Here is a 23,533-nt window from a genome sequence, read left to right as displayed (position 1 = left end):
ATTAATTTGCCCAATGTTTCAGCTGGTTTCCTTGCTACTGACTTTACTATTGCCGTATCTAACGGAGGGACTTTCAAAACGATTTATGATAATGCTACGGACTCACGACCTATGCCAGGGATCTTCCTGTCATCAAAAGGGCAACATTTAAGGATACAACAAATGAATGGTTCCTCTCACTTTACTGTGTGTGAAATCCAAGTGTTTGCACGTAAGTCATTGACAATAACGCACGAACAAACATGCACATTGATTCATAGTACAAAGTGCAGTTCAATGATCGTCAAATTTCCATTCGTACACACAATTTTGCTATTTATTCATTTTTCATGTTTAATTACAACTGATGTTTTGACTAACGGGCATATTCATATACGACCTATGCGATGTTTGTGTCTTCACTAACAAGACCTGTTTTTGATGCATTTAAGTAAAGGTAAACACTCGAAATAATGTATTTCACTTGATTGACAGTACAACACTAGTTTAATGACAATATTATGTGAATGTGTTGTCTTATAACGTTGTGTTTCTTCTGTTCAGTGTTCGGTTGGCCTTGAACCTTTGGTTAGGTTTATCCATGTAGTTTCCATTGTATTGTCATTCAATTTGTCCGGAGAACTACTGCGGATACAACTGTTCTGTTCCCTGTCATTGTCTTGTCCCAGGTTCTATGCAAGACAGACTTACGGGTGTTTGTACTTCAGGCTGTGTTAACAGGTGGACGGGCAAGGACGGCATGTGCAACAAAAGTATTTAACTTGGGCTTAACTCTTGAGAAGCGGGTTAAATCTCACTAAATGATTTATCATTAGTTGTGATATGCTATTCGTACTAACAGTCGGAAGAAGGGGTTATCTTGTTTATTATAACTGTTTCATTTATATTTTTATAGAATCTGTCTAGTTTGCCAGATGATATTTGTCTGTTAAAGTTGACCATTGTAATGTTGAACAAGTTTACAGAACGTTTTGGGCCACTTGACTCTATTTTCCTGTAGTTTTCATTCCTTTTTAAAACAAAAAGTTTTAAGTAAGTGAGTGTTAGTTGTACCTTCATTATATGTTCTAGCTGCAAGTCCAATCTAATTGTCACTATTACCTTAATGAAACAGATTGTAGCATCAGCATGTGGGGGGAGGAATGCGAACACCCATGTGGTCAGTGTTCCAACGGAGCTCCGTGCAACGTAAGCAATGGACACTGCAAGACATGTGCAGCGGGCTATAAACATACTCAAAATTGTACAGATGGTGAGTAGTAGAATGTAGCTTAAGAGCCAAATGTGATGAAAGTATATAATATTCTCAAATATATCAGTGGATATACATTTTTAAAGGAAACTTTTTTCAGATAGCATCAATTTCATAACTTTGAACTATGAGTCTAAAATTTATGAAATGTTACAGTGAGTGGCGATACATGAAAATGTAAATCGATGCTAGCCGAGTTGTATTACAAGGCTCATACCATAATGCTTTACATGTATTTTCTTTTCTGCTGTAGAATGCGAAGATGGAAGGTATGGACCCAATTGTAATAGTATTTGCAGTCTTAATTGCGTCCATACGTGTAGCAAACTAGACGGCACTTGTAAATATTGTAAAGCAGGGTACACAGGCAAAATGTGCGACAAAGGTACGATAACCTGACTCAAAAATACATTAATATACATATTTGTATTTTGATTTACACTTTTTTTCTTCTTTATTTGGTAAATATGGGATTACTGTTTCGTCTTTTAAGAATGCGAAAATGGAACGTATGGCACTAATTGCTCAAAACCGTGTGGACACTGCGTTGCAGGGTGTGACAAGAAAGAAGGTTCTTGCTTGGGTGGCTGTTTACCCGGTTTTACAGGCGATACCTGTCAAGCCATTGGTATGTTGCTTAACTACATAATTTAACGTGCTAAATACCGGGATGTCTTGAAATATGTACATGTCCCCTATGATATTAGTGAGTTGGCCATCTGTCCCCAATGATATAAGTTAATTAAACAATATCAATACATGCCACAATAAACATGTCTGTATTAAAAAACATGACCTGATTTTTAATATTCTGAACTTATTTTTAAATATCGAGCACTAGCCATACTTCAACAAAACAGTAGTTAATATTAATTAAGGCGCTGCCTCTACGGGCTTGAAGTGCTATTGCCGAACACTTTAAGCTTACTTAATGACTACGTAAAACATACTAGGAGTAAAAGGGAAACGCTTTATTGTGTATGTTAATAAAACTTTTTAAATAACAAGCAGTTTTGTTGCTGTTAGCAATTTATTTAGTGTATATGCAACAATCTTCAATAATAGTGTATACATTATATATAATGCATTACTTTATATTTTATATGAAGTTTAGAGTTATTCTTCTTAATTAACTTAAATAAAGCTACTATGCATTTGAGATCAAGTACACAAACGCATTTGAGGAATATGTTACAAACAGAAAATAAATAAAAACAAGAGCTGTCACAGAGACAGCGCGCTGGACTATTCCGCCGCTTTTCGGTGTATGGATTGAAAAGTTTTGGAGAAACATGAATTGATCACTGTTATATTAGATTTCAATGCAATACATGATGTGCTGAGATATTTACATAAATTGAAAATATTTGAGGTGGTACGTAAACTTTTACATAAATTGTAAAGTTGAAAAAGGGGCATAATTTTGTCAAAATGCTTGATAGAGTTACCTCCTCCTGTGTAAAGGTTGGGGGCATAATGGTGAACAGGCGTACAAAGTTTCAAAGCCAGATGTCAATGGACATTGAAAATATTTGAGGTGGTACGCAAACTTACACCTAAATTCTAAGTAAAAAAGGGGCATAATTATGTCAAAATGCTCGATACAGTGACCTCCTCCTGTGTACAGGTTGGGAGCATGATGGTGAACACGCGTGCGAAGTTTCAAAACAGTATGTCAATGGACTTTGAAAATATTTGAGGTGGTACGCAAACTTTTACATAAGTGGTAATGCTGACGCTGACACTCGGGTGACTAGGATAGCTCTCCTTATTCTTCGAATAGTCAATCTAAAAATGATCACATATCAATAATGTTGCACTGAAGTATGTAACAAGCAGGGGTTATTATAATTTTAACTAGAATTGAATGGGCAAAAATCTATTTAAATATGATGGTAAAACATGGCAAAACATTTAATCAGTTACTAATAATTATGATTGTATATGAACAATATGTAGCCAAGCAGCTCTGGAAAATTATCTGCAAAATATCTCAGTGATACAAAATCATACACCACACCCCCGCCAAAAAAGTTGCAAAATGTCAATTATGAACAAATGTGTTGTTTAGATTTTAAGGGCAAATACAATTCTGCTTTAATTACAGAATCATCTTAACGATGCTTTCAATAAACTTTAAAATAATTTGTTTGCAATGACAAATCTGACAAACATCCTGTCTAATGATCAAAATTATCTAAATTTCAATTAATGAATATTGTAAACAGCTTTGCTAAAATCAGGTATAAACCAAAAGACCCAATAAACCAAATTATGTTGATAAAATTCAGTGTTCTCAAAAGCACAATCAATGTTTTCTGTACTGACAGCTGGATCTTCAATGTTTAACATATATATCAGTTCAACAACATACAGTGATCTTGGATTCATTGACAGTTAAAACACCATAAGTACTATACACCGAACTGGTGTCTTCTTGAAAAAAAAATCATGAATAAAAGAAACCGAACAAACCAGCAAAAACTGAAAGTATCTGGTTTTAAATGCTAAATATGGCACAAAATTAACATAACATAGTTTTGCAATTGTCTATACGTTGCTCAATTATTACATATTTGCTGTAAATGTCACATTTTGTATTATTCACACAAACAAGTTTGACAGGGTTGACTAACATCTGCATTCTCTTGAAATATGGGATTCTGTGCTGCATCCAGTTTCAAATTGTTTGACCACTTCAGGCTGCTGGCACATCAGAATCTGCAAATAACATAAATGCAATGTTTTAACAGAATAAAAGTACTAACTACTACTGTGAAGATATACCAGTTAACAATCATTTGAGGCATACACACTTCTTTATGTAGTCATAAATTTGATATATTCATATATGGTGAAAATTTAAGAAGTCCAACTTCAACACAAATTATCTATTTATAAAACAACGTTTCTGCCATTCGGCCTTCATCAGGTTGTATGTATATAATGAACAGGAAATGACGTCATTATCAAATGGCGTCAACGTTGATAACCTTGATATAGTCACATAATGATAGTCATAGTGTAATTTGACGGATTCAAAGATCAAGACAAAATAGATGAAATATATCATGTTTGAATATTTTGCAATTAAATTAAGTATTAAACAACTCCAAGGTAATTGACTACAAAGAAGCATTTTGGAGGAGTCAGAAATGCACTTGCTTTGAATCTCTTCTTACTTGAAGACATTTTCCATACTCTGGAGATGGTATGGAATTCCAGACAGAACTATCTTGAGCAGGATTTTTTGTCCATAAAGGTCCTCTCAAACTTCAGCAACCAGGTGGCTATAAAAAAAAGAACCAATACATTTGTGCTATTACAGAATGTTGAAATATATTAAGAAGTATTGAGGGATAAGTCAAAAACCTGAAATTTATAAAAAAGCAAACAAAATAGTTTATTAGAAAATGATATAATCTCATGGCCGTGACCGGAAATAATTTACAACCAGCATGAAACAATGTTATTTAGGAATGAAACAAACTTAAAAGATTCGAACCCGCTACTGTTTGGATACATTTTCATAAAGTGGTTGTGAAATACTAATAATTTACCGCATGATGCCTAATCCAATTTGAGTTCGGCTGGCAGGTCCGTCATCATCCCCATCTCCAACCTGTTACAAACAATAACAAATTAATTATGTTATTTAGGAATTGGACTACAAAAAATGTCACCTGGTTGATGTAATTACATGTACTAAAAATCGTATTTTCATAAGGACATTCACTAAAGGCTTCGAGTTGAGTTGGTGAAGCTGGCATTTATGCACCAGTCAATTTTAACCCCCCCCCCAGGTCCGGGGAATAGCAGGGACTTTGACTTCCGGTCAAGCCAACCCCGGCTAAAATCTCCGCTCTGCGGGGACGAACAGATGGTAAAATCTCTGCCAAATGCCCCCGTACCCAAGGGACTCTTGGTAGGCCCATTCCCCGCTATATTTTGCGCAAAGACAAAACCACCGCATTCATCTGGCACTGCAGGGCCACCTGAAAGGTAACTAGAGCTATCACTGAAGGTGGTTAATACCCCCGAACGCCGCCCTGATATGAAATTGCAGTCAACTATTTGGAAAGCCAACCTATAAATGACAACTTTATTTTATGGACTATTGTCATTGTAATTTGCTAAAATAGTGTAATGATTCATGTACACTGAACTCCTTCTCATTGTGCTGTACCATTGTATAAAGTTTTATTACATTCCATCCGATAGATTTCAAGTTATGCTCCGGACAAAAAAAGTAATAAAGAGCAATAACTCTGTAATTGGCTGAAATAGAATTGCGGTTCCTATACATTGCACTTCCTCTCATTATGAGGTTTCTATACATTGCACTTTCTCTCATTATGATCTATCACTGTATGAAGTTTTATTAAATTCCATCCAATAGTTTTCAAGTAATGCTCCAGACAAGAAAAAATAACAAAGGGCAGTAACTCTGTAATTAGCTGAAATAGAATTGAGGTTCCTATACACTGCACTAAAGTCCTCTCATCATGATCTATCACTGTATGAAGCTTTATTAATTTCCATCCAACAGTTTTCAAGTTATGCTCACGACAAGAAAAAAAGTATTAAAGGCCATAACTCTGTAATTAGCTAAAATAGAGTTATGGTTTTGTGCACTGCACTTCCTCTCATTGTGCTTTACCATTGTATGAAGTTCCAATGAATTCCATCCAGTACTTTTCAAGTTATACTCCAGACAAAAAAGTAACAAAGGGCAATAATTCAGTAATAAGCAAGAATAGAGTTATGGTTATTGTACACGGCACTTCCTCTAACTATGCTCTACCATTGTATGAAGTTTAATCCAATTCCATCCAGTAGTTTTTAAGTTTTGCTCCGACTGTGAAACCGACCAACATCAGGGAATAAATATTATTAAGAGTTAGAAAAAACAACAACATGATAGTATTTAACAGTTTTTTCCTTTGATTTTTTAATTGAATTGTCCCTGACATGAGGAAATAGTTACTAGAATATTTTTTACTTCTTATATCGATACTGGGTGGTGAAAGTTATATTCACAGATTTCCTAAACAAAGATGAAGTTTACAAATGCAACCTCACATTTGACAGTTTAGACATTATTTAGTTTTTGTATTAGATGGAAGAATCAGCTTATTTTTGTATCATTACAAAAACAGATCTCAAGTGTATGAAAATGTCCCTTGAATAACATTTTTCCTAAATTATTATTAAGTAACAGGGCTTTTTCTGCCCAATTCGGGAAAAAGACCCTAGACATTTTGGATAATTTTGCGTCATGAAAATGCTGAAATTGGAAAAATTAACTGTTAAAAGAAAAAGCTTCGACAGCTTAGTCTCCTGCGAATTAGGAAATGATTTTATATTAGTTTAATTCCCTTTAATAGAACCAAAATGGCTGAAATATCAATCCTTAGGTGTAAATATCTATTGCAATTAATCAATCATGACAGATAATATTTCATACAGATATATCTGAATGTGATGAAAATCAATGATTTCTGAGTACAGTTATCAAAAAAACTTTACATCACATAATTTATTAGGATGTTGAAAATGAACCAGTACATTTTAAAAGACTTTCTAAAACAAAATTTCTGAAGATTGGGAAAAACATCTTATATGTTGCTTTGGGAATGGGTCCGAAAGTCAAACCCATGGGTACTATAGAAAAAGCCCTTAGTAAGTACTACGCTTTTAGCCATGAAACATATTTTTTATACTAAATAAATTCCAATGAAACTGTCCAATATGTATCTAAAACTCACATTGGCAGCTAGATGGTTTATGAAAGGGCTAGACACCAGATGGTCCAAAAATCAGCAAATATATTATTTGCCAGTTCATATTGTGAATATTTAGCATGTAAAAGTGACTTGATAAGAACAGACTCATATACTGACAATATTTTTAAATCAACAGGTATTTATATGGTACTCAAACAGTTCATTTTAAATTGGTAAAACACAAAAAAACAGCAAAAGAAGCATTGTGCCATTAGCAGAGGTTTTCACTATTTCTTTTTTTTCTTGCAAATGTACAATTTGGTGTCCCTTAAAGTTGCACTCCCACAGATTTAACGTTAAGACAACTTTCTTATTTTTGTCTTTTAACGAGACGATTTTTGTGTAAATGCATAATAAACAAGTTATATAAGACTGCTGACAAAAAAATTGATCGCAGATTTTTATATCTTATTTCAAAAAAATGATTTTTTATTCATTTTTCTAAAACCGTTAGTAACGTTTTAAAAACATAAAACATTAATGCACCAGTCAAATGTAACCACGCCCCATGCGATAACTGAAAGAAAGAATAAATAGTGAATTTGTTTTGTTTTAGTGTAAAATCCTGATGTACATGAATTTCACTGAGTGAGAATCAAAAGCTATATTTTAAGAGTAACGAACTGAAATATTTTGCGATCTATCACAAACATAATAATTTAATTTTAGACCCTAAAAGTGTATTAAATGGCATTCAATTATAATTATTGAAGTAGGGCAACAGATTATAATTTGTATACAAAGGTTACATTATTTTGGTAATGAAGTTGTTCAAATTGTGTCCCAGCCCTCTTAGCACTGGCATTCAATATTTATTTGAGAGCTGGCTGAAATTTCAAACAGTAAAAGAATATCAATATGTTGAAAAAGTGAAATATTGTTTTTCTATTGTTTATAAATGTCTATAAATCACCTATGCTTTACAATATTAGAGCTGGCATTGTAAATGTCTTGTTAATTTTACATGAACAATATCGCTTTTTAAGTAATTCATATTGATTCATATAGTGTTTGAAGAAATAATTGAGAAGAAAATATTTCTCGGCCATATTCTATCTCAAGTCGAAACAGCAGTTAGGAAGAGTAAATTGCACACTGCACTGCATGAAGAAAAATCACTAATCTACAAGCATGTTTAAAACTTCTGAAAAATATTGTGAAAAACGCCACTGTTTTTTTTTGCTGAACTGATGACCCCGCATTTTCTGATTATATGCAGAAAAAAAGGTATTATAAACATTGCTTTTCGTGAGGGGAAACCCCTCCCGAACCCACCCATGTCATTTTTTACTTTGTAGGAAAGAGTTTGTCTTAAACTGTCTAGCATTGAATAATTTTGAAAAGAGGCTAACTTAAAGAAGTTCTGTGCGGAAATATGTGCCAGTTTAAGCGAGACATGTCAATACATTTCATCTCGCCTAAAGGTATCCTTCTGAAAACCTTGGTATTTTTTTTTACCAGTAAGACGCTGTAACTATAGTGTTATCATGTAATTCTGCCAAAAAGAAACGCTGCCTTTTATGCTGAAATCTCCCCCTGGTTCATAATCTATAATACTCACATTATTATGCTTGTTGAAACCAGGTCAAACATGCCAAATCTGATGATTGTCGGGAGGGGAAACCCCTCCAGAACCCTCCCCTGAAAAACAGATTATGAATTAATAAACATTTGATTTCATTATTTGTGCTGAAGTGGTTTTCTGTAATTTCATTCATACATCTTTATCGCTTAAAGTATTCGCGAGTCATCTGCCCCACTCTGCCATGACAAAAATATTAATGTTTATTTTATCATCTGTGAGACACGCAGCCCCTTTAATGGGCGGACGAGTCTAGCCTGTGTGACCAGCTGCCCGTTTAACTCAGTTGGCAAGAGCGCCGTGCTAGTGTTCCTGCGGACGTGAGTCTGAGCCCCACATCAGGCACACTTTTCTTCTCAGGTTTACCATAATCATGCACAATGATTTTTAATGAAAAACATTTTTTTTTTAGATTTAGTTTTCACTACTTAGCGATGAAAAAGTCGATTGAAGGACCAAAAATCTAAAATATTGAAAAAATCAACTTCTATGTAGTTTTGATGTTCAATATTTAACAAGCATGACTTATAACAAGCATGAACAATTTTTATGAAAAGAATATTTTATTAGATTTCTATTCAAAAAGCATAAATTTACGCTTTCCCGGAAATGTCGTAAAGCAAAAATAATATGTTTGAGAGTCAAATTTATCGGGACTTCCCAATCAACAATATCTTGTAGATTTGTGTTGATTGCAGCCAAGATTTATGCATTTTTGTAACGCGGAAATGAATTTCAACCGCGAAAATTCATTATTTTTCTGAATAACATTCTTATTTTACAAAATATTATCAAGATCTCTCAAGACATTGTTGGATAAGTATTCTGTGGCATTTTGACATAATGACGAAGTACTTATGTCGACAGTTTTTTTCGTAATAATGTGAATGCTTTTTGATCCATAATCTGTTAAAATCTTTTTTTGTAAAATTTGTTCAACTCTTAAATAACCCCAAACATGTCGCCAAGAATGAATGTTTCAACCCCCAAAAAGATCGTTTCTCAAATCTAAACAAAACAAGCATTTTCAACGTTTTATGTTTTGACCTTCCCCACCCACTTTGGATTTGATGTGGATACCGTTTTCATCACTTTAGCTTGTTCATTACGTAAAAACCAACGTTATGTCATTATGGTGTCCAAACAGCAACGTATGAACGATTCAATTTACAATGACAAGTATAATTCTTAGTTCAACCCACCGTGAAAACAACGTTAAATCCGTGTTATTGCATCATGATATTGATATATTCAAATAATTGTTTACATCAACTGTCGTAAAATGCGCATAAATACATTTATCTTAATTATTTAGATATCCGGTTTAGACGGTATTTTTTAGGATGTGGGGTAAAAAACCAATTGTTACGACAAACCCTGTTCGTTTTGTAATATTATTGTAGAGTTATGAAATATAATTTCCGGTCAAAAGAAGTACTCTTTAGACGTGTATTCATTATATGTTTTCTCCACTCCTTTTATGGAAGTGCCGAAGGTGGATTGTACATGTACCTCGGGTATTTCCGTATTGATTTTCATTGGTTAACGGAGGTCAAACCCCGCCCTAAGCATGTACAATTTGCTTGCCGGCATTGTTTCTTATTCCACATCAGGAGGACAAGCGGAGCATAATGCAAATGGATTCGTAATCGGCGGGAGCGTTGGGATTGTTCTTCTTATCGCTGTCGGCTTTGTCATCTCTGTGATATATATAAGGCGAAGGAAGGTCAAACCAATCAGACGGTACAAACTAACTTAATAATTAAGCTTGTTTTCTTATTACTTTAAATCGCATGTTTTGCGTTTTTCTCGTAAAGTTATTGAATAACAGTTGTGCATTCCTAAGAAATGTAAATGACTGTTTGGTCACATAGTGTTGTTGTACAATGTATTTCATGATTTGTCCAGACGGAAAGCAAGATCGAATGATATAAATGGAACTGAAGCTGACCAATCTGTTACGAACATGGATGGGGAAAACAATGTTTACATCAACACCGCTGCTGTTCAGCAGACGAGCACTGCACACGGTATAAACATGTTTAATGACGTAAAAGTATGCACTTTTCGACCATTTGTGCGTAATATATCTTTTGAAACGTAAAAACGTTTATATATAAACATGTTAAAAATGCTAAATGCAATGATATGAATATGTGCCAGGTCATCATAAATTTTGGGCGCTATATTGGTCCGCCTTTTCCTTTCAACATACTGTTTCATCCTGTATTTTAAAGAGGCAAGGGTCGAAACGAGAATGATCTAGAGACACAAACTTAAATACACCACATACACACGTGCAAACATTACACACGGACCACACGTGTATCAAAATAGCTTTACCGAGGGACGTTTTTATTTAAGACATCGGCGATGCAACATGTATGGCCTCTGGTGCTGATTACATAACAGCATTTGATGAACCGGGTGAATATTACAATACAGAAGCTTTCCATAGAAAGGTGAACCATTCTATCAGTCCCATTGCTGTCCGTGAACTTACGGGGTATTTGAATGTACACTACAATGATATTAGCTTCTTCGAGAGGACCTTTCAGGTAAAGTTTTCTTTCCTATATACGTACTGCTCATAATCGAATGCTATAAATGTACTGCTCATAACTGAACGTTATGTATGTACTGTTCATAATTGAACGCTATGTATGTACTGCTCATAATTCAACGCTTTATATGTACTGCTCATAATTAAACGCTATATATGTTCTGCTCATAATTAAACGCTATATAAATGTACTGCTCATAATCGAACGCTATACATGTACTGCTCATAATTGAACGTTATATATGAACTGCCCCTAATAGAACGCTATATATGTTCTGTTCATAATCGAACGCTACATATGCACTGCTCATAATTGAACGCTATGTATGTACTGTTCATAATCAAACGCTATATATGCACTGCTCATAATTGAACACTATGTATGTATTGCCCATAATAGAACTCTATATATGTTTTGTTCATAATCGAATGCTATATATGCACTGTTCGTAATTGAACGCTGTGCATGTACTGTTCATAATTGCACGCTAGGTATGTACTGTTCATAATCGAACGCTATATATGTACTGCTCATATTTGAACGCTACGTATGTACTGTTCATAATCAAATGCTATATATGCACTGCTTATATCTGAACGCTACGTATGTACTGTTCATAATCAAACGCTATAATATATATTTGTAAATTAGCAACTTAACGTTTATTACCGGTTATCCCGTTTATCAGACATTTTCTTGATCTTGAAGCTGAATGTTGGAACATTTGCTTTCATATCAAACAAATTACAGACGATTACAACTGTTCAAACATAAATAGAATTTTATATCATCGTTCAAATGTATTTTGAACTGTTTGCCGTTGTAATACGTAAAATATTTTTTACCCCACCCACGCCTCAAAATTTGTCAACAAACTAGCGTGGCATTCATTCTTTACCTGGAAAACAAACCTGTTTTCAAGCGAAACAGACTGGTCTCTGAAGGTAAGATGACTGAATATTAATTTACTATGAAGCACATGCAGTCTTAAACTAAGAAGAATTTTTAAAATCCAATGAGTGTACGCATTTGTTTTGCTAACACATTTGACCTTCCAAATTTTCATTCATTAAATAGCGGCGTAGTAATTTGTTTATGTATTCATACCCCACTTAAAATAAAAATGTTTTCGTTATTTGATGGAACATATGTGCACTTATAAAACGAGCGAAGAATAAACTATAAGAGTGAATAGCAGAGAACTATTTCTCAAAGTTGACAGCTATAATTTTGAGTAAATACCACCCTTTTCAAATAAGGGGGTAATTAAGAAATAAATTAAAAAAACTAAAAAAAACTCCGAAAATAAGCATAAAAAACAGAAAATTTGTTTATTTCAGTGTAAGATTGTATTTAGTTTCACTCTTGATAATAGAAAAACTACATTTTCACCCGTGGCTTTGCCATTAGTGAAAATATGTTTTTCTATGACACTCGTGAAATAAAATACGATCTTACACTGAAATAAACAAATATCCTCTATATATTATTTGTATTCAATTTTATATCCAATTACAAGTATTTCGAGGCCTTTCATCTGTTGATGTATATTACAATGTTTAATTGTGTCATTTGTCTTTGACCAACAATGAGAGAGAAACGGGCAATTAATAAGAAAGTTGTCATAGTCTTCGACGTGAATGCAGTGATTACAAAGAGGACTTGCTGAGATATTCCAGCAGAATAGGTTTAGATTTGTAGCCATGATGTCATGTAGTAGTTTGAACTTGAACTGTTAAACTTGATTTTCTGGAATCATCCAATGTAAAATAAGATACCATGATCGCCATGCAAAGGGTTTTTCAAATACAGCATTACGAAATAAATGATAAATATCTTTATTGGTGAGATCGTCTAACTGCTTTTGACCGTATTTAAGATTTAATCACGTTTTAATCTTTATGTTTACAGATTGAATCGATTTAATTACAATTTTCCAGTGCTTTGAGATAGCTTTTATTATTGTGTTTACCTCTGAAATCCAGTTACATTTCACTATTGCACAATTCTTCTCAGGTCTATCTCACCAGATGATGAAATTATATCGATTAGAAACATAAATCCAGAGTCAATCCAGTGTTTGACTAGTAGACATTTATTATTGAATTTAATATATTTATTTCCCCATAAAACTTGAGTTCGAATTGAATAAAAGTCATTCTTAATATTGTTTGACCTTGAAATTGATTTAAATTCTAACCACGTGATGATCAAGTCTCGTTGGAAAACAGAGTTTTAAGTTTTGTCCAGATAGGGATTTAAGTGAGTCTAAATTCATATTGAAGACAAGATAATTTGGTCCGCATTGATAAAGAAAATATGATGCGATTATTTTCCATTTTGCATTTTATTTTATTTTAAGGAATTTAGTCAATTAAGTTTCATCCTTTTAGAATAGTATTTTAATTCAGAAACTCCAGTCCACCTTCGAGTTTATTTCCTATTAAGGTTGTACGCTTAATTGTAGCTCTGTTGTCATTCCAAATGAAATTAAGGTCCTAAACGCTGTGTTTTCTGCGTGCTTCGGACTGTCCATTCTCTGACATGATGAACAATTGCCGGAATTTCATCCGTACATTATATATGTACATGCTTTTTTTATTCATGGCGCTTTAAAATCCAATGCTAGGGAAATGGTGTGATTCACGTTAATTTATTTACAAGTCTTTAGTTTTGTCATAGCTTAAGAATAGGAATAACGTCTCCCCTTGTTACACACGTGGATTCGCAAATAGCAATATCATTTTTTGTTGGTGAATATCATGTTTCTATGGCTTGTTACCACTAATGAAAAAAGTTAACAATATTAGAAGCCTAAAAATTATTTTTATTGTATGCATTAAAATGATGGAAAACGAAAATAAATGGAAGTTTTTTGCATAATGCGCCAAATATTATACTACGTGTTCTGTTAGGGCTAGCGATGACACGAAAGTATGAAGGCTAAGTTGCAAAAACACTAAGACGAAGACACGAAAGCACGAAAATTTGAAGCCGAAGGAGCGAAGTAGCCTTTATCCCTTTGCTTCTCCGCCTTCGTACATGTAATTTCATAGAGACATTTGATAATACTGACATAGATAATTAGACTCAATATAATGTTTAATATCTTGTATGATTGATCATATTGATAGCGTAATCACCTTTCTAAAACACGCTGGAATTCAACGCGGTCTTCACATTACTGGTAGTGCTTTTAGTTTGTGGCCCCTTACGAACGGTGTTCAGTTAGGTCATTGTGTCTTCCGAAAGAAAGAAATCAAAGGAGCGAAGGGACGAAGGTCAAGACGCAAAGACACAAAGGCGAAAGAGCGAAGGGACTATGGTGAAGGAGTTTCTCCGCCTTGTTACTTTTGTTATTTTGCCTTCATCCCTAAGCTCCTTTACCTTCGTGCTTTTGGACATAAGGTCGAATACAGTATGACAGTATGTCCCTAACGGAACACCGTAGTAATCGGAAGTGACGTTATTTCAGAAATAAAATCGTTAAAATTGACGTTCGATTTGCGTTGGTGAGAGGGCTTAAATTTCAAAACGGTGAAATATACCAAGTTGATATTCTTATGTTAAAACAATAACATTTCATTTGTATTTTAATGATACATGAATTTAAAATTCCGTAATGTAAACAATAAGGTGGTATCGTTTTTCAGGAAATCCCTTCTGGTTTACAGTTCCCTGCAACAGCGGCAAAACGTTTCGAAAATATAGGCAAAAATCGATATAAGGGATTATATGCATGTAAGTTGACATACATTCTCTTCCACTATTAAATTATAGTCAAAGATTAACAAAATCATGTACAAACATATGTTGTTATCGTTTACTAGGAATCTTTAATGTGATATTACGTTAAATCTTTTCGTATACAAATTATGGTATGGTTATAATACACTGAAACACAGCAATATATTATAATAACGTAGCATAAGATATGGCTTTATTCGTACATATTACATATGTATAATAAATTAAAAAATAATGTAAGTAAATACTTTGTTACAGACGACCACTCCAGAGTTGTTCTACAAGCCGAAACTAGTGCAAATATCAATTACATCAATGCCTGCCATATCCAAGTAAGATATTAATGTATACAGAAATCCCTGTTTACCAATAATATGTTATTAGGTTCTTTGTTTTAAAAAAGGAATTCGACCTGAATTATCCAATGTTTATATAATTATGCTTTTAGTTCAGCGTGTATAACTTATATACTTGTGTTAATAAAATCAAACAGTTAATATGCCGTAAATAAAACAACTGTAACATTCTGTTTAAGGGATATCAAAAGAGAAAGACCTATATTGCGTCTCAGGGTATGTACATATTGTATAAATAAACTATATTTTTCAAGAGCGCCGCGGAGTTAACGCCAACGCACGTCCTTAGTTTGAGTTTAACTAAAACTAAGGGCATACTATTTATTTATTTATTATAGCCGAGGTATCGTCCTTGCTAAACATATAAATTAAATTAAATATATTAAACAAAAGCGCCGCTGAGCGATCGCCAACGCCATTTATATATGTTGTTTTCACTGAAACTCGGCCATAACTCGAACTTTATGAAAGCCTGAGTTATTTACTTTACTATATATGTGCTAACTATCTTTGGGTAAAGTTTATTTGATTTTCACTCATCTCAGATAAATAGATCCATTAATTTAAACATGCTAGAAATTCTTTTCTCCCACTTCAGATAAGTAGATCCAATAATTCAACCATGCTAGAAATTTATATCTTGCCCACGGGCGAAGATAAAATGCCCGTATGGAACTTCTTTTAATGGTCACCACATTGTTATTACCTCCCTTGTTGAGGACTGTCGTCTGTAGCGCACCATCGAAACCTTGTCTGGTGGCAATATTTAGAACGCGAGTTAATTATTTCTCGCTTCAAATGTCACCAGAAAACAGTTTTCACGCACCTTTCAAGAAATAATGCTTCACTCTTCTTAGAACTATTTAAAGACCGATCAGACCATTCACATACTCTGAATCACTGCGCGAAAATCCATGACAACCACGAATTATCGTATATCCATACGCAATTATTTTCACTAAGCACAAAAGAGTTCCAGCAAAAAAATACATTTTACTTAATTTTGTTAAACTGAGGTGGGAGAAAAATCATCTACCATAGCCGGTCGTGTAAGATTGGTTCATCCCGACCCTCGCGCAGGGTGTTTTGCGGAAACTCGGTAAACCTCGTTTTCGCAAAAAAAACCTACGCTCGGGTCGGAATGAACCTATCTTACACTCTCGGCCATGGAAGATACTTATAATCTTGCACGTTTGTCGTTAAGTGATTGTTTGAACTACGACGACGACTGCAGAGCAATGACAATACCTCGACCGTTTTCCTTGAAACACGGACGAGCTAAAAACGATTTTTGGAGGCTATATTCTTAAGTGAACATCACCATTGAAACCATGTTAATATAGCAATTCAATCACAAATGTTGAGATAAATGTGATTTAAATGACATTTAAAGGTCCTGTGGAATCTAACATGGAGGATTTTTGGCAGATGATTTGGGAGCAAAACGTACAAACGGTTGTTATGGTTACCAATTTGGTTGAGGAAACAAAAGTTTGTATTTTTTATCCAAACATAACAAATAAAGGTGATAGAAAACATTTTAAAACATAAACTTGAACAAAAAACATACATGAAAGTGCCAACATGCTTGCCTTTGAACATTTTGTAATTTGCATGTTTTATATACATTTATGTCCGTTTTCAGATGAAATGTCTACACTATTGGGGCGGAGGACTCAAGCATCAGACGACTTATGGCTACTTCGAAGTTACATTGATGAAAGAGGAAGTGTTTGCTGACTTCTGTATAAGAACAGTTGGATTTCACAGAACGGTATAGCGTTTATACTGATTTCAGTATGACATGTTTACTACATTTTCTATTCTATATTCTATGTTTCGTTTTTGCATTTGATGTTAAAAGACGGAAGGTCAATTTGCTAATAACGTTTGACCTTTGTAAATGCCAGTGATGTAAAAGGTCGACGTTGAACTATATCTTTTAAATGTTTTACTATAGATATGAATATTTCAGACACATCCATCAGAACGCCGTAAACTGACCCAGTTTCACTACACATCTTGGCCGGACAAAGACGTACCACAAAGTCCGATAAGCCTTGTACACTTCTGGAGAAAAGTTAAACTTCGTGATGGCCAAAGGAAACATCCGTGGCTTGTGCATTGCAGGTCCATAGCATTGTTAACATTAATTGATTTACAAAACATGCAAAGACTTCCATCATTACAATATATATCTAAGTTTACCTGTGCGCTTTGTTATAGAAACTGTACTGTATATAATGCTATTTTTGAATGTGCGTTAAAGTTTAATGTCGGATGTGTTAACATTTATCGACTTCCGTTACTTTGTGTTGTTGTATTTTTATGGGAGACGCTTGAAGCTTGAAGTATGAGTTGTTGTTTTTGTGTTCTTTTTAAAGACGTCTAAATGTATCTTCAAACAAATTCCTACTGTATTTGTTAGTGCGGGGATAGGCAGAACAGGGACATTCATAGCCATGGATTATCTATACGACCAGGGAAGAGCGACAGGAGTTGTTGATATTGCACAGTGTGTCACAGATTTGAGAGAGGACAGAGTTAACATGGTGCAAACAGTGGTAAGAGGCTTGTAGTGTTAAGTTACCACACAGTTTGTATGTGGGGTGGTTGGTTTGTCGGTTGGTCGGAAGGGCGGTATGTTGTAAAACTTACGGAGCGACCTTCATCTATAGTGTTGGATGCATTGTTCTGAAGCTAGGTAAAAATACCAGACATGACGTGTACGAGTTTCTGAACACATAATTCGCCGATTGCGGCCATTCGTTTAAGAATTATGGAACTATGTAGGTATATAAAGGTTTCTGTAGCACATTTCTTACACAGCTTAAGAGGAATCGTAATAAAACTTGATACACATGATCACTTTATGGTTTACTAGTGCTTAGCACGTATTTACAGTTGCAGCAAATCATTTACGGGTTATTTGCCCATGACTCTTGGTTGTACAGTTTGGCGGTATGAGAGTTTCTTAATCAGACGTTTTACACTTTTTAAAAGTGGTCATTCTTAAACCAAATTGATACACATGAACACTATGTTTGCTAGTGATACACATATATTTTGCTAGTTACACGCTCTTGAACTTACACTCTACTATTAAAGCGTTAACTTAAGCGCTCCCATAGTCATACATAAATTATTCTCATATTTGGTAAACATTGTCGTTGTTTAACAATAATAACTTTAACTTTAATATGTTTTGACTTAAATTATTTGAAATGTATTGAGTCAAGGCGGCGTGCGGCGGTAGTCATCGCTCTAATAGCTCTGTTTGTTATAGTTCATCATAAAGAATTATTAAGTGAACCATGTGCAAAACAAGACCCACATACTCGAAGTATTTATTCAAACGTACTTAACAATTCTTCTCGTCAGGGCCAATACCGGCTCCTTCACCGGCTGATGTTGGAATTATTCGTACTCCCATTTGAACCAGTACGAAACGAGCTCATTGACAATACCTTTAGAGACATGTCCCGCGTGGCACCCAAATCAAAGTCTAGAAAATCCAGATTACGTCTTCAATACGAGGTTAAATCTAAAGATTTACTCTCTTTCCATTTTCGACGGATATAAAATAAAGTAAAATTGTGTATCAAAATGCATTGTTTTTAAATATTTTATAAAATCAAAGACAAACGACGTGTATGTAATATTCCGCTTAGCTTTTAATTATTATATAATGCGTAAACACCGTATGTATACATATATACTTAACATATTTTGACAACCATTACATTTCGAAGAATGGAAGTAAATCTGATTTTCGACAAAATGATCAATACATAAACATATGGTTTTGTCAGGACTTAGACAAAGGCCTTGAGATGGATAGTGTTGATGACGACATTGCTTGCACAAATGCACTTTTACCTGACAATAACAGCAAAAACAGATTTGACCATATACTTCCAGGTACGTCATATACCTTACTAAACTTAATCTATAATGATACTTTAAATATGTCAGTTTATTTGTGTTTTTATAATGTGCCACTATAAAAGATCGTAAACGGGGCAGCTAGGACTGTCCAATAGTTAATAACATAAGTTGCAGTAGCAGGCAAAAATGTTGTAAAGAATCAATTGCCTTCAACAACTTGAATGCTCATTTTCTTTCGAGAAACCCGAGTTTAAATTGTTATACTGATGTTAAGTTATTGGGCAGGGGTGAAAACCTTCTTATCGTTGGTTGATGCAGTGTTCTATGGTTTGTTCGGAATTATTGGTTGGTTCCATGTACAAGATTATATGCTATGTGTAAATACAAAGTTCTGTGAACGTTTACGTTAGTTATAAATATTGCAGCGGATGAATATCGCCCATTCCTACGCTGCCAAGTTCAGGGGAGAAACAACTACATTAACGCAGTCTTTATGCCGGTAAGTGACTTGCATTAAAAGAAATATCCAGTTTACACAGTAATACATATATACATTTGTCATTGACCAAGTTAGATAAAAGTCGATGTTATTTACCGCTTACGTAGAGACGAGCTTACGTTATACTTGAATATGAACATTTCTTGAATCAAGAGAAAACAATGTTTAAGTAAGAATTTAATGTGGAAAGCATGCAAGTAACATACTGATAAATTCTCACAATTTCCTATTTCATTTCCGGTAGAGCTACACCAACCCAAAGGGGTTCATCATCAGCCAGTTGCCTCTTCCAAGTACAGCTGTCGACGTGTGCAGACTCATTCTAGACGAGGAAATCAATATTGTTGTTCAATTTGATGATAGTGGGAAAGAAGAGGTAAAGACTATATTTTACTTAAGTGGAAATCTAAATGCACTGGTGACGAAAATATATTGAACCGAACTGTAAACGTACCTGATAATGCTAAATTGAAAATATAGTTATCTATCTTATTTTGGATTAATATATTGTTTTATATGGAATGAACAAGCAGTTACTAAAGAATAAAGTATTTCAAAATGCAGTTTGTTGTAAAGGCATCCAAAAGAGCGTTTTGGAAAGTCAAGGTCAACCTTAAATGTTTCATAATGAGTAGTTGTTCTCTGGGCTTCACCCTGATCATCTTCTGATAAATGCAACAGAGGTACTCATTTTTGAAATATGACAATAGCGCAGACAATATTTGGAGGGCTAAGTTTTAGGCGTTCGGTTTAGTATATTAACGATGTTGTTGCCACTGACTTATGTGTTTGTGCTTCACTGAGAAAAGCACGCGAAGGTTAATTATGTTTTAATTAATTATTTAAAATTACCCTTTCAGATTGGACGTTTCTTGCCTGAAAATGAAGAAAAAATGAAAATAGACGCGTTTGAAATCAGACGAGAACGAACGTCTTCAGTGCAAGATTGTCAAATAGAGACAGTCAGTCTAAAGCTGAATTATAAGGTAAATAGTTTTTATAACTTATGCGCAATAACATTTGTTTGCATAGTGCGGTAATGTTATAACATTTTTAAAATGCTCTACATTGTATTTACAGACACGCACATTCAAACACATTCAGTTCAAGAAATGGACTAGAAATCGATTGGTTCCCCCAGACAGCAGCTCTTTGTTGAATCTTGTAAAAGAGGTGGAGGAACAGCAGTCTTCAGAAGATGATGAAGATTCACCTATTCTTGTGCTTTGTTTGTAAGTTGGATCTACATAGTTTACAATGTATTTGATGTATCAAATCATTTCCTATTAACGATTTTAATAAAAAATATATTTAAAATCGTGTTATATTCAGTCATTGTTATATGTTTACCGAAAGCCTTGTGATGATATTAGTGAATATATTTTCTCATATCTTTAGACTAAAAAATCAAATTACGAAGCGTAGATTGCTCAATGTCAAAGTTAAACTTTATGTTATGAAAAACTAACTTATTTTAAACGATCCCTTTTTGTAATAACCTTTGCAATGTTTTCGTGTGGCTTCATGTGTCACGTTGAATGTATGAGGGATATGATCATTGTGCCTGTAGACAAACTCTTTGTTAAAGTATTAGACTGGTGGCTCCTTCCCGCCCCGTTGATTGTATAATTAACTTACAAAATAGGAATGGAGCAGAGAGGAGCGGTCTGTTTGTAGTGCTGATGAACATCTTGGAGAGATGTCGAGTTGATGGCGAAGTATCCATTCCACAGGTCATCAGATATCTTCGGTCACGGAGAAAGCAGATTGTCCCGAACTTGGTAAGTACATTTTGAGGTTAGTGTTTGTCTATTGTACTGATGAACGTCTTGGAGAGATGTTGAGTCGATGGTGAAGTATCCATTCATTAGGTCATGAGACATATTCAGTCACGGATAAAGTAAATTGTCCCATTTTTTGTTAGAACGATTTGATGCATCGGTTACGTCTCGCTTTGATAAAGTATGGACTTTAGATATCTTAGTTCACGGGGACACCAGATTGTACCATACTTTGTAAGTCTCGTTTTGGTGAAGAATGTCCTGCAGGCTTCTCAGGTCACGGATACAGCGGGTTTTCTCCACAATCTAGTAAGTACGAGTTAATAACGTCTGTAAGGTTTCAATTTGACGACGGATGGACTGGAGACATCTCAAGTCACGGAGTTACTAGAACGTCCCTAACTTTTTAAGTTCGTTTGGAGTAAAGTGTTCATCTTATGCAGAGATGAAAGTTCTGGCATGTCAAAGATGTCAAATGGACGGCGTGGTATGATGTGCGCCTTTAAAGGCGAGTCAAATTCTAACGTCATCAGGAACCACCAAACAATTGACCTTGGATAGACGCAATAATAACGTCAAAAACTGACTTTGAATAAACGTTGTAAATTGGTAGAAAATTTAAAAGTTTTTTAGAGGTCAGATAACGACGTTCAGCCAACGTGTAACCAAGCATACCACACAGGCATCAGTATTTACAGGATTTACGTACATTTTATAACAAACAAGTCGGATTATGTACTGGTTTTATTTTCACAACAAATCTAAACAGATACTGAAACTGTTAAATAACAGCATTGAATTGATAAAAGCACATCCAGGTAAATGACACATGGCTAATTTAAACCATATAAAAGCATACATCTAAGCTAAGCACCTTTAAAGTTCAATTGCCTCCTTTGATAGAAAAAAGGGTATTATGCAGGCATTACAATTGTTTAATTGTCTTCGACCTGTCGGGCACTGACTTCTGCCTTTTGTCCTTTCATGAACTGTGATGGCACAGAAAATACTTAAAGAACAGCATGACTTATGCAAACTTGCAATCTAGTGAAAGCGATGCTTAATTGAACGCGTGTGCCCCTCTACTGTTAAATGTTTGACTTGCCCCTGGACAGTCACTAACTTTTTTCCCTTTGTCCTTTCATGAACACTATTTGTATTGCCATAGCAAAGTAGCGAGAGAGCGGTATGGCGATAACGATGCTGATTTGAAACCCCCTCATTACATTAAATCACTGAATTGCTCTGGTCGGTCACTGATTTCCACCCTTTGTCATTTCAGGAGCAGTATGTGTATTGCCATAATGTCACAACAAAGTACCTAGAGAGCAGTATGACTTATGCAAACTTGAAATCTGCCAGAAGTGATGCTTAATTAAGAAGTAGACTATAAATTCAAATGCCAGTGATTTGCTAAGTGTTTACATTTTATTCCGCTTAAACATCGCTGTTTGTTAAGTGTGTGCTATGTTACATATATGCATTTTGTTATATTTGATTTTGCACTGTAACATGTATTATGGGCTGGAGGCCTTTCATTGAATAAACTTTCGTTCGATAGCAAAATGACGTATTAAGGGACCCTTTATAATAAAGCATTGTATTGTAATTCCGCAATGCGATAGGGATTTTTAAAAAAGCCACTATATATTTGTTGATAAAGCGGGACTAAAGCAAGTGCCTTCGAACAGAAATCGCTTTGTTTTAAGAAGCTTTTTTATGCAATTTTTATCATGGTTTTAATAAGTATAACTGTAATCCACTTCGTATAATACCTCTTATGTACATGTTTCATACTTTTCTTAAAATACTATAAATCTATGCTGACGTTAATGTTTTTTATTTTAATAAATAAAGCACGCTTAAACACGTTGTTGTTTTTAAATTCATTATATTTCATTCAAAATAGTGTTAATTTTGGTCAGAATATGCTAACGTTCCATCAAACCATGTCAACACTCATTTAAATTAAGCGTAAGCACCTGCAGTATAGCCACACCCAATTATGGTACTAACGCAGTTCACAGTTGATGACTCCAAAGACAGGATATGATTATGTATAGAAATTTGCATGGCGC

The 23,533-nt window shown here is 34.4% G+C and overlaps 1 protein-coding gene across 4 annotated transcripts; it reads left to right on the top strand.

Moving 5' to 3' along the window:
* The first annotated feature begins 29 nt into the window (after positions 1–29).
* On the top strand, positions 30–23,302 carry LOC128227286 (receptor-type tyrosine-protein phosphatase kappa-like). 4 transcript variants are annotated; one of them, XM_052937683.1, is made up of 23 exons: positions 30–211; positions 669–752; positions 1,115–1,252; positions 1,506–1,637; positions 1,746–1,880; positions 10,234–10,363; positions 10,541–10,650; positions 10,985–11,178; positions 14,838–14,925; positions 15,190–15,263; positions 15,467–15,503; positions 16,681–16,778; positions 16,933–17,061; positions 17,263–17,417; positions 17,716–17,851; positions 18,669–18,824; positions 19,100–19,208; positions 19,601–19,674; positions 19,919–20,050; positions 20,535–20,660; positions 20,755–20,906; positions 21,320–21,455; positions 22,738–23,302. In XM_052937683.1, the coding sequence occupies exons 1-23, from the start codon at positions 112–114 to the stop codon at positions 22,828–22,830; spliced, it is 2,718 nt and encodes a 905-aa protein (XP_052793643.1). In that variant the 5' UTR covers positions 30–111; the 3' UTR covers positions 22,831–23,302. The 4 variants fall into 4 exon arrangements, with proteins under 4 accessions (XP_052793643.1, XP_052793642.1, XP_052793644.1 ...); XM_052937682.1 differs by having other exon boundaries at positions 10,529–10,650; XM_052937684.1 differs by having other exon boundaries at positions 171–211; positions 544–752; positions 10,529–10,650.
* Positions 23,303–23,533: the final 231 nt, after the last annotated feature.

Source organism: Mya arenaria, chromosome 3, assembly GCF_026914265.1.
Source record: "Mya arenaria isolate MELC-2E11 chromosome 3, ASM2691426v1".
NCBI lineage: Eukaryota > Metazoa > Mollusca > Bivalvia > Myida > Myidae > Mya > Mya arenaria.
The sequence above is the reverse complement of the archived record's forward strand: the minus strand, read 5'-3'. Positions and strand labels throughout refer to the sequence as shown.

Bases quoted from the DNA above. Each gene is read 5' to 3' on its own strand.
- LOC128227286 (XM_052937682.1), top strand. From the start codon at position 112: ATGCCAGGGATCTTCCTGTCATCAAAAGGGCAACATTTAAGGATACAA. The intron at 212-668 runs GTAAGTCATTGA...GTCTTGTCCCAG, and splicing joins TGAAATCCAAGTGTTTGCAC to GTTCTATGCAAGACAGACTT. The intron at 10,651-10,984 runs GTATAAACATGT...TTTTTATTTAAG, and splicing joins GCAGACGAGCACTGCACACG to ACATCGGCGATGCAACATGT.